Source organism: Nicotiana tabacum, chromosome 10 (genome assembly GCF_000715075.1).
Source record: "Nicotiana tabacum cultivar K326 chromosome 10, ASM71507v2, whole genome shotgun sequence".
In the NCBI taxonomy this organism is placed as follows: domain Eukaryota; kingdom Viridiplantae; phylum Streptophyta; class Magnoliopsida; order Solanales; family Solanaceae; genus Nicotiana; species Nicotiana tabacum.
Window position 1 is genome coordinate 55,033,394 of NC_134089.1, and position 11,406 is coordinate 55,044,799.

Genomic DNA, 11,406 nt, shown 5'->3' on the forward strand with positions numbered 1-11,406 from the left:
GGATAGAAGGGGTATTTCTAATGTTGGTGACTTGAGATGGTTGATCTTATAGGAAGCTTAGAGTTGGTGGTAATCTATTAGTTCAAGTGCTACAGAGATGGATTCAGATGTGAGGCAACGGTTGGGTAGCGAAAAATGAGGAAGGATATGGCGGGAGGTGTCTCGTGGTTGTTGAATTACTCATAGGTCAAGTATGAAAAGCAGAGGTCGAGCAGTTACTTAAAGAAGAAGGTTAGCCAAAGTGGGAGAGTGGCAAACTGGCATATGACTACTATACTGAGGAAGATTAGATACGACAGTAAGGAGTTTCCATAATATGAAGAGGAATGCAACATGACTTCAGATTGGAATGTATTGTCGCACTTTTAGTGATTTCAATAGGGAGTGAACGGACTTGTACAGCTAGTGGATGAGCACAGGCTCAGGATGGTTTACTGATTTTGTAGTAATTTTGCCCAGTGCAGCATTATTGGCATGGAATTTTCACAGGTGGGTTATCTCCTGTGAATAGGTTAGAAATCGCATGGTGTTGACAAAGTTCCTACGAAGAATTCTACTGGCTATCCGGTAAGAGGTCGAGTATGTAAATGTGGCTAGTGATTCAGAGTGTTCATGAAATGTTAACAAAAGGATTTTGAGGAATTTGACGGGTTGATTGTGCAAGATCATGTCAATGGGGGATAAGGAATCTTGGTGGGTTCCAAAGTTATGCAATGGTAGCTTCAAGCTAAATGGGAGAGCCCCACCATCTACGAATTGATTGTGTGGTTGTCTACTTGTGAGGTTCCCTGTTGTCGGTGCATTGATGGGTTATTACAACTAAGGAAGGAAAACATCAATGGTGATTTTAGCAAAGGACTTGAAGAATGTGTGCTATAATAGGCCTTATCAATTCATGTTGAGGCTATGGGAAGACTCTGAGTTTATGTTTCGTGTAGATGTAAAGTACAAGGAAAGTGATCCAGTCGGGTGCTTCTTTGAGAGAGTGTTCATGTGCTAGCAAGGCCTTGGAGTTGGTTATATTCAGACCAAGCCGGAGTGGGTGACTCTCAACAAAGGTCCTAGTAAATTCAAAAGTTAAAGTGCAGTGCCTCGGAATTTCGAGTCCGTAGTATGGTTAAGTATCGAGCTTTTACAATAGATTATGAAAAGTGTCTTAGAATTGGGGAACGGAAGAAAATAACTTCGGACTCATAGAGGAATTTTTAGAATGGGTGTACTAGTTGAAGATGCGAATATGCGCATAAGGAGGGCATGAGATGGTTCGTGGGTTTTGAGATAGCGTGGTCTCTGAAATAAGGTCACTCAGGATGAGCGAGGATTGAGTTCATTATATTTGAATGGAGCCATTATTATCACTAAGGAAAGTCCATAGTGAATTAGAAGAAGTTGGTTCGGTTAGCAATGGTTGAATCGGCATGATGGTGGCAATGATCAGTTCTTCAGTGTGTTAAGTTATACAGGTGATTTGTGGCGGTATGTGCGAGGCTTGACAGATGCTATAATTTGAATTAATTGGAGGTATACTCAATTATTATGGCATGTTATGCATAGATGGATCCCGGAAGAGTTATGGTGGTTTAGACCACTACTTGAGGTAGTATTTTCTGTGGTTATGGGAAATCAGCCACGTGTTGCAATGGTTCTCCTAAAATGAGTTAAGTTAAAGGTTTATATATGATAAAGGGTGTATCCTATTAGTGGTTCAGGAGTAAGGATGAGATTCTTGCACTCTTGCGTATTGGCATGATTAGGTGCAATGGGTAGCATGTGAATTCGAAGTTGATGATCAAGGTTGTGGTTTGGTGTTGACAAGAATGTCACAAGATTGGATGAGCATAAAATGATTCAGATGTTTAGAGTAAGATGGCATTGTCTTCACCGTCACTTGAGGTCGGTGTCATATGTAAAAGGCTTTGCATACTGATTTGCAGATCCTTGATTCACTTTACAACATTAGTATGGCCGGTGGTATGGATGTGCAGACTGGTTACCTGGTGCGGAAGGTCGTGGGAGCGTGTCCCACCGGAAGACTGTATAAGTGTGGCAAGTAGTCACTTTATTGACTGAAGATTGGAGCCAAGTATAGAGGTTGTGGTACTATTGCTAATGTGAGATTTTATGCCTGGAAGGCGCTCTTTTCATTAGGTTGTGAGCTGTGGAAGTTTGTTCTAGATTTGAAGGATGTTGTTAGGTGTCATGGGAAAAAGGGGTTATTGTGGATCCTTGAAAGGTTATTAGCCTAGTGCGGTATGATCAAAATCCGCTTGAGGTCCGTTGATGGGTCCAAATGTGGATGTGTACTATACCAACATGGGCGTATCCATTCAGCATAGCCCTTAGTGCGAAGGAGTAATCGAACGTTGGATGTTATTTCATCATCGTCTATTTCATGTAATACTCTATTGTGTCGTGCGGGTTGTGAGGCAGTTTGATTATTTGCACTCCTATTGAGATTCAGTGTAGTTTATGGTGTTATATGAGCATCACGACTCTTGAGATGCATATCATATATCACACCTCAATCGTGCTCGAGTTTTGTAGAGTATGACACTATCTGTCTCCCCAGGGATGGTATTATGCACTTGGTGTGCTTGCGGTCAATATTCGAGTATTTCGTAGGAATGAGCATTCTAGCTTAGTAAGTATTTCCTTATAGATTATTATGTGTGGATCGGGTGGCACACCATTATGGGTATGTTGTGTGGACTGGGTGGCACGCCGCCACAGGTATCATGATTGGATCAGATTGCACGCCGCAACAGTATGATGTTGAGTATAATTCCCCATATCTATCCTTGTGTGTTTTGTTTCTCATTTTTTGGGGAAGGTTCATTACACCTTTTCGGTTGTTTAATTAATTACGTGGGTTGAGTAATTCGTTCCAGGGTTCGTTGTCCTTATATATCGCATTTGAGTTGTAGCTTGTTAGCATATTGTGGCATCATATGAGGCTTTTGCAGTGTCTGAGTTGGCTTATTGCCGGAGCAGCTTATACTAGGTAAGACGAGATTATTGGACCTGGGATCAGTGAGATCAGATGTATATAAGGCATATTAAAGAGTAAATATTATTATTTAATCCAGAATGAGGTAATGGTTTTTGTCAGGAGGAGAGACTCCATTAATTGTGATTCGATAGGTAGTTAAGAGTTTGTACACCTCTTCTGTCATGGCAGTATTGCGAGAGTTGAAACTGGACTTATATGCGTCATGAGTTGTGTTGTGGGCATCAGATTCGTGGGATTCCAGCTATTGTTATCAGAGGATGTTATTATGGTCATGTGAATTATGCGGTGCATGGTGTGAATTCAGTAAGAGTATACAATCATGTATTGGTACATCGTGTAGTGATTTATACGGTGTTCGTATGTTGGAAACATGCCTGGTAGAGAATTTTAGATGTTGGAATCTGGCTCTAAGGCTAATTTGACTAAATAAAAGGGAGAATCTTCAGATTTGCTCGAGCTAATGTGCTCAACTGAGTTGTGATAGCACGGGTAGGTGCAAGAGGTGTTAAACAATGATTTCGGACAACTCCAGAGCAATTCTTAGCATGTTCGAGGACGAAGGTATGTTTAAGTGGGAGAGAATGTAACAACTCGACCGGTCATTTTGAATTCTAGTGCAACGTTCGGTGGTTTGAGTCCATGAGCAGCTTCACTTCAGGTATTATGATTTGTACACATGGCCGAAATTGAATTCCGGGAAGTTCGGAGTTGATTTGGAAAGAAAATTCTCATTTCGGAAGCTTTAAGTTGGAAGAATTAACTAAAATGTGATTTTTGAGTAAACGACCTCGAAATCGGGATTTGAAGGTTCCAACAGGTTTGTATGATGATTTTGGCCTTGGGCGTATGTCCGGATCGGGTTTTGGATGACCCGAGAGCATTTTAGTGCCTATTGTGGAAGTTGACATTTTGGAAGAATTTTGTGAATATGGGTTGAAGTGTATTTAAATGTTATCGATGTCCGTTTGGGATTCCGAGTCTGGGAATAGCTCCGTAATGGTGATTCTAGTATTGGGAGTGCATCCGGAAGTGGATTTGGAGGTTTGTAGGTCATTTCGAGTTTGAGAAGTTTGACCGAGAGTGGACTTTTTGATATCGGGGCCGAATTCCGATTCAAGAAGTTGGAGTATGTCCGTAATATCGAATATGACTTGTGTGCAAAATTTGAGGTCAATCGGATGTGATTTGGTAGGTTTCGACATCAAATGTAAAAGTTTGAAGTTCTAAAGTTCATTAAGCTTGAATTGGGGTGCGATTCATGAATTCGACATTGTTTGATGTGATTTAAGGCCTCGAGCATGTTCGTTTTATGTTTTTAGACTTGTGTGGATGTTTTGTTTGGAGCTCCGGGGGCTCGGACGAGTTTTGAAGTAGCTTCAGAGTGTTTTGTTAAGAATTTGGAGTGCTGGTTCTGGTATAATTGCAATTGCAATGTTTTGGTCGCAAATCCTACGGCATTTGCGAGGTAGTCCTTGCATTTGCGAAATTGGGCTGTTGGGGAATTATTCTCATTTGCGACAATATGGTCGCTTTTGCGAAGCCTGAAGAGTTCGCATTTGCCAACTCTGTATCGCATTTGCGATGAAGGCCTGGTCTGTTAGGGGTTGCATTTGCGATGCTTTGTCCGCATTTTCGAAGGTCGCATTTGAGAACCCCTTGTCGCAAATGCAACATCTGCGACTGGACCCAAGGGCTTTTTAATTCCGAGACTTAGCTCATTTTCCTCATTTTCCACTTGGACTTAGGCGATTTTTGAGAGCATCTTCAGAAGGGTTCCATCAACATCAAGAGTTAAGTGATTTCTACTAGTTGTGAGTTAAATACAAGGTTTATATATGGATTTAGACATGAAAGTTTGTAGGAATTTGGGATTTTGAAGAAAAAACATAAAAGATTGGTATTTTTGGATTTTGATCACGAATTTGGGCATGGAATTGGGAATAAATTATATATTTGAGTTCGTGGGGTTAAGGTAATGTTTATCTTCAAACGTTTTTGGAATCCGGGCACGTGGGCCCGAGGGTGATTTTATTGACTTTTCGAGCGGAGTTAGGAATTGTTATAAGTTAGATTATGATGAGTATTAGAGTATATATTTATGGGTTTGCACTTATTGGCTAGTTTTGGAGCGTTGGGCATCGGTTTGAGTTGTTGGAAGGGCTTGAGAGCCGGTTATGGAATTTTGGAGTGAGGTAAGTCTCCTTTCTAACCATGTAAGAGAGAATTAACCCCATAGGTGAATTGGTTTAATATGCTCTTCTATTTGTGGGGGCTACGTATGCACTAAGTGACGAGAGTTCGTGCATAGCTACTATAATACTTAATGTCCGGGCAGTCTAGGACCCAAATCATATTATACTGGCGATGTTTGCAACCTACTTGTTAATTTAATTGTTCAAAATATATTGAAACTTGGTAAAGGAATTGAAAAAGGGTAAACTTTATTTACTTGATCGTTAATGAGAATTGGCATTTCTTTGAATAAGTGTTCCTTAACAAATCTTGAATTGGTTGTTTTAAATGTATTTTTCTCTTTTGTGGAGTGGGCCGAACGCCTTGGTAGCAGATAGATGCAGCTATGGTTCGTGTCGTTCGACCCTCGGCAGTGCATAGTTTAAATATTTATGTTGGATTGGACCATACGACCTCGACATAATTTGCGCATGATTGAATTGGTTGCTTTGAAATTTATAATAATTGATATTGCTTCATTTTCCTGAGATACGAAATGATAAATGATGAAAACTAAATTTGGAAACTTCTTATTAACAAAACAATTGTTCACTTACTTCATGATATTGAGCTTACAGCTGTTCTATGTAATCCATGCTTAATTATATCTTCGATATTTTATTTATGGCCCATAGTAAGTGTCGGAGTCGACCCCTCGTCACTACTTCTTCAAGGTTAGACTGGATACTTATTGGGTACGCGTTGATTTATGTACTCATACTACACCTGCTGCACATTTTTGTGCAGGTACATATATGTCTAGTGGCCTTGTGAGAGCAAAGGCGTGGTTAATGCGGGGACTTAGGTGAGCTGCATTCCATATTACGACCCCCAGCTAGTAGAGTCTCCTTCAGTGTTATTTATATTTTTCCTGTCTAATTTGTATTCCAGACAGATGTATTTTATTTCATCTTCCTAGTTGATACTCATGCACTTGTGATACCGGGTTCTGGGGGTACTTATGATATTTTCAACAGTATTTTTGGGGAAAATATTATCATTCACTCTGAAATTTTATTTCTTATTATTTAATTGAAGGAAAAATTATAATTTTCAAATACTAAAATGAGTAATCAAGTTAATTATTTATCTTGGCTTGCTTGACAGTGGTGCTAGGCGCCATCACGAGCTTTAATGGATTTTGGGTCGCAACAAGCACAAATTAATAAGTAATAACAAGGACATCAAATAGCTCACCGAAAGTATAGCAAACACAATGAAAGTCACACCATCACACGAAATTCACTAATACAGTGTTTCCAAACCATCACACGTCATCACTGACATTTTCCACCCTCATCTCTCTGATAGCCACCCGTATCACTTCGTATAGTAGCCACCCGTATCACTTCTCTATGACAATATCATGAAGAAACTAACTCACAAATATCTTACACAAATGAACTACAAGAAATGCCATTAAGAAAATCTCAAAGAGTTAGAAAATTGGCTATTTCGGATGATTATGTGGTTTATTTGCAAGAGTCAGATTTTGACATTGGTCTTAATAAGGATCCGATTTCATTTTCACAAGACATAGAAAGTAATGATTTTGACAAATGGATTTATGCCATGAAGGAAGAGCTAAAATCCATGGAATACAATAAAGTCTAGAATCTAGTTGAATTGCCGAAAAGTTCTAAAAGAATCGGGTGTAGATGGGTCTTTAAGACCAAACAAGATCCAAATGGCAATATTGAACGATACAAAGTCAGACTTGTTGCCAAGGGTTATACTCAGAAAGGAGGCATAGATTATAAAGAGACTTTTTCACCGGTCTCAAAAAAAATTCATTAAGAATTATTATGGCTTTGGTGGCTCATTATGATTTAGAGTTACACCATTTGAAAACTGCCTTTCTTAATAGAGACCTCGAGGAGGAAGTATATATGGACCAACTAGAGGGTTTCGAAACTAAAGGAAAGGTCAAATGATGTATAAACTGAAGAAGTCAATATATAGACTAAAACAAGCCTCACGAAATGGTATATAAAGTTTAATGATACCGTAAAATCTTTTGAATTTGTGGAAAATACCATTGATCGGTGTATATACCAAAAGATCAGTGGGAGCAAGTTTATATTTTTAGTCTTATATGTTGATGATATCCTACTTGTTGTTAATGATTTAGGCATATTGCGTGAGACTAAAGATTTTCTCTCTAAGAATTTTGTAATGAAAGATATAGTTGAGGCATCTAATGTGAAAGGAATAGAAATATTTCGTGATAGATCATAAGGATTATTGGGATTGTCTCACTATATCGAAAGAATTCTAGAGAGATTTAACATGAACAACTATTTAGCAGGAATTATTCCAATTCAAAAAGGGGACAAATTTAGTCTCATGGAATGCCTTAAGAATGATGTAGAACGAAAGAAAATTGAATCAATTCCTTACTCTTCTATTGTTGGTAATCTAATGTTTTCTCAGACTTGCACAAGACCGGATATTAGTTTTGCAGTCGGAATGCTGAGAAGATATCAGAGTAACCCAAGAATTGATCACTGGAAAGATGCAAAGAAAGTCTTGAGGTACCTGAAAGGAATAAAGGATTGCATGTTCATGTATAAGAGATCCAAGCATTTGGAAGTTGTTGGATACTCGGATTCAGATTTCGTTGGATGTATTGACACTAGAAAGTCCACGTTTGGTTATTTGTTCCAATTAGCTGAATGAGCAATATCGTGGAAGAGTGCCAAACAGTCTGTCATTGCTACATCCATGATGGAAGCAGAAAATTTATGGCATGTTTTGAAGCCACCATTCATGCATTATGGTTGCGAAACTTTATTTCAGGACCTGGGGTTGTCGACACCATTACCAAGCCGTGGAAAATTTACTGTTATAATTCGGCAATAGTATTCTTCTCCAAGAACGATAAGTACTCCAAAGGTGCCAAACATATGGAATTAAAGTACTTTACCATCAAAGAGGAAGTTCAGAAATAAAAAGTGTCACTTGAGCATATTAGAACTGATCTCATAATTGCAGATCCGTTAACGAAAGGTTTACAACCAAATATATTTAAAGAACATGTACATAGAATGGGTCTTGGATGTATTTATAATGTTTTGACACTCTGAACTCATTTATGTGTTTCTGATATACATTAATAGTTTTATGTTTCTCATAATGGTGTACACATTATTGTTTTGAGATATTACAGGATAAGTCTCAATGAGACATTATTGTGGACCATAATATTTTATAGCTTATGCACCTGGTACGATGAGTTGCTAATGTTGTAGTATGTGGAAGGGAGTATGTAGACAAAATATGTATAACCGCCATAACTCACATTTAGTAGTTTAACATATTATGGTATTTATGATGGACATTATAGAAGAGATTTATTTATGCACAATTAATATTTATATAATTAAATATTAATGTTATGTGATTATTGGGTCAAGTGGGAGAATTTTAGATTTTTTTCTATTATGTGTATGACCCAATATATTAAAGCTCATAATTAATATTTAATTAATGAGCAAATCTCATCCGTCCGATCGGTTATTTGATGGACGTACCAGATTAAGTGAGAACCTCTATAAATTGGTCGTCTCCCCACCCATTAGGGTTATTGTATTTTTTATTTCTCTCTTCTATCACTAAAGTCGGCGGTAATGAAAGCTAGGGTAAGGGGAGAGAAACCAATTTCAATTAACGCTTCCGCTTCGTGATAATGGCTTACGATTCATGTATGTTTTTTGTAACAATTTTATGTAAGATTATCATGTTCAAGATCTTGGTATGAATTAAATTATTTATGTTTACATGAAAATGTATGCTCTGATACCACATGTAATTATCCTTGTTGTTTGAACAGTTCTTGTTGATTCTTCATTGTTTTACTTGTAATTATCCTTATTTGTCTTCCTATTGTTTCATCCTGTGTTTACTCCTAGTTGCCTTTACTGCATAAATTCCTTGTTAGTCTACATTATTGAAATGTTTACTTGTCATTTACTTCTTCGTTCCCCATATTTAGATTATGATATACTCTGTTCAGCTTCTTTTTTCCTAGTAAATATCTTGACCTGGCCTCATCACTACTCTGCGAGGTTAGGATTGATACTTATTGGGTACCGTTGTAGTGTACTCACACTACGCTTCTGTATATTTCATGTAGATCCAGTACGTCTTCCCGTATTGAAAACTAGTGATTGATTGATTAGCTACTTTTGGAGACTTCAGGTACACCTGCTTGACGTTCGAAGGCTTCGAAGTCACCTTCTACTTTTAGATATTCCCCTGTTTAACCTTGTTCCAAAATAGTATTGTATTTCGAGACTATTGTATATTGTTGTAGAGCTTATAACTCCATTCCACCTAGTTTTGGGGAGTTGTTGTCAGTTGTACTGTTGAGTTTTATTATGATAGTTTAAATGGTTTAATTTGAAGTTTTATTATTATTTATGATGTTTCCCATTGCATGTTAGGCTTACCTAGTCTTAAAGTCTAGATGCCATCACGACATCCTAAGGTGGGAGATTGGGGTCGTGACAAGTTAGTATCAGAGCTCTAGGTTCATAGGTGTTATGAGTCATAAGCAAGTTTCATAGAGTCTTGCGAATGGATATAGAGACATATGTACTTATCTTCTAGAGGCTATGGAACTGTTAGGAAATTCCACTTTTTTTATTCCTTATGGTGCAAATTGGTTGCCTTGGAAATCTGAATCTTTGTCTTTCTATTATTTCACAAATGGTGAGGACATGCACTGCTGGATCCGACGATCAAACACCCACGCCCATTCTAGAGCCGCGAGAGGTTGGGGTCAGGGAAAATGCCAAGGAGGGGCACGTGGTGCAGCTAGATCACCTGCCCAAGCAGTGATTGGGGAGCCATCAGTAGCTCCAGCTAGAGGGATAGGCATCGGAGGTGCCTGTTGTCACCCCTGCACTTCAGGAGACTCTATCACAATTTATGAGCATGTTCGGTGCTCTAGCTTAGGCGGGATTGATCCCCCTCGCACCAGCTACATCTTAGGCAAGGGGAGGATCCCAGACTCTCGCAGCCCGTACTCCAGAGTAGTGGGTCCAGGTTGATCAAGTCCTGGGAGTTATGACAGTGTAGCCGGTTGTTCCGGTTAAACCAAAGGTTAGGGCAATGTCATCCGAGGATGAGCAGCTGAAACTTAAGAGGTTCAATATGTATCATCCTCCTACTTACATTGGCCTAGCTACTGAGGATGCGCAGGGTTTTCTAGAGAAATTCCGCTGTATTCTCTACACCATGGGTATTGTGGAGACGAGCGGAGTTGCTTTCACTAAATTCCAGTTGTTAAGAGAAGCGTATCAGTGGTGGCAGGCTTACGAGGAGGATAGCCCAGCTGATGCAGCTTCACACACTCGAGCTCAGTTTTCAGAGATATTCTTGTGAGAGTTTATTCCCTAGACCTTCGGGATGCGTGGCGCACGGAGTTTGAGTAGTTGTGCCTTGGTACCATGTAAGTGTCAAAGTATGCTATCAGATTTAGTTAGTTATCTCGAGATGTACCTGCCTTATAGTCAGAGAGCAATTCTGTAGATTCATCGAGGGGATCAACTATGGTATTAGATTCAGCATGACTCGAGAGTTAGAGACGGATACTCCGTATCAACAGTTGGTAGAGATCGAACGGATGTTGGAGGTTATGCGAGGCCGTGAGAGAGAGAGAGGAAAGGGACGCCAAGAGGCCTCGAGATTCTAGAGGATATAGTGGTGCCCGTGGCCCAGCTGAAGTCCATCATGGCAGGGGCTTTGTGATCCATCCAGTTCATTAAGCACTTCTAGCTTCTAGTGGTACTCCGACTATTACGAGGTCTCAGGTTGCCCATTTTGCTTAGCCATTATCCAGTGCACCTCTTGCATGGGGTGCCTTTAGCGGTCAGTCTAGCCAACCAGACCTGAGTCAGCTTCAACAGCCACACCCACCGAAAGCTTATTTTGAGTGTGGCAACACTAGACATATGGTGAGGGACTTCCCCAGACTTAGGAAGGGTGCACCTCCACAAACTACTCAGGCTTCTCGAATTCCACCTAGTCCACAGACTTCACAAGTCATGGTTGCTACTCCAGTTACCGCTGTCACACCTACTTTTTACCTATACCCCGGAAGAGGGTATATAAGAGAGTTTTTCCCAATTTAAGTGACAATCGAAACGGGATTATTTATT

The 11,406-nt window shown here is 39.4% G+C and overlaps 1 protein-coding gene across 1 annotated transcript; it reads left to right on the top strand.

Moving 5' to 3' along the window:
* The first annotated feature begins 7,531 nt into the window (after positions 1-7,531).
* Positions 7,532-7,921, top strand: LOC142165128 (secreted RxLR effector protein 161-like). Its single transcript, XM_075223749.1, has one exon. The coding sequence runs from the start codon at positions 7,532-7,534 to the stop codon at positions 7,919-7,921; it is 390 nt and encodes a 129-aa protein (XP_075079850.1).
* Positions 7,922-11,406: the final 3,485 nt, after the last annotated feature.

Coding starts and splice junctions, on each gene's coding strand:
- LOC142165128 (XM_075223749.1), top strand. CDS start 7,532: ATGAACAACTATTTAGCAGGAATTATTCCAATTCAAAAAGGGGACAAA.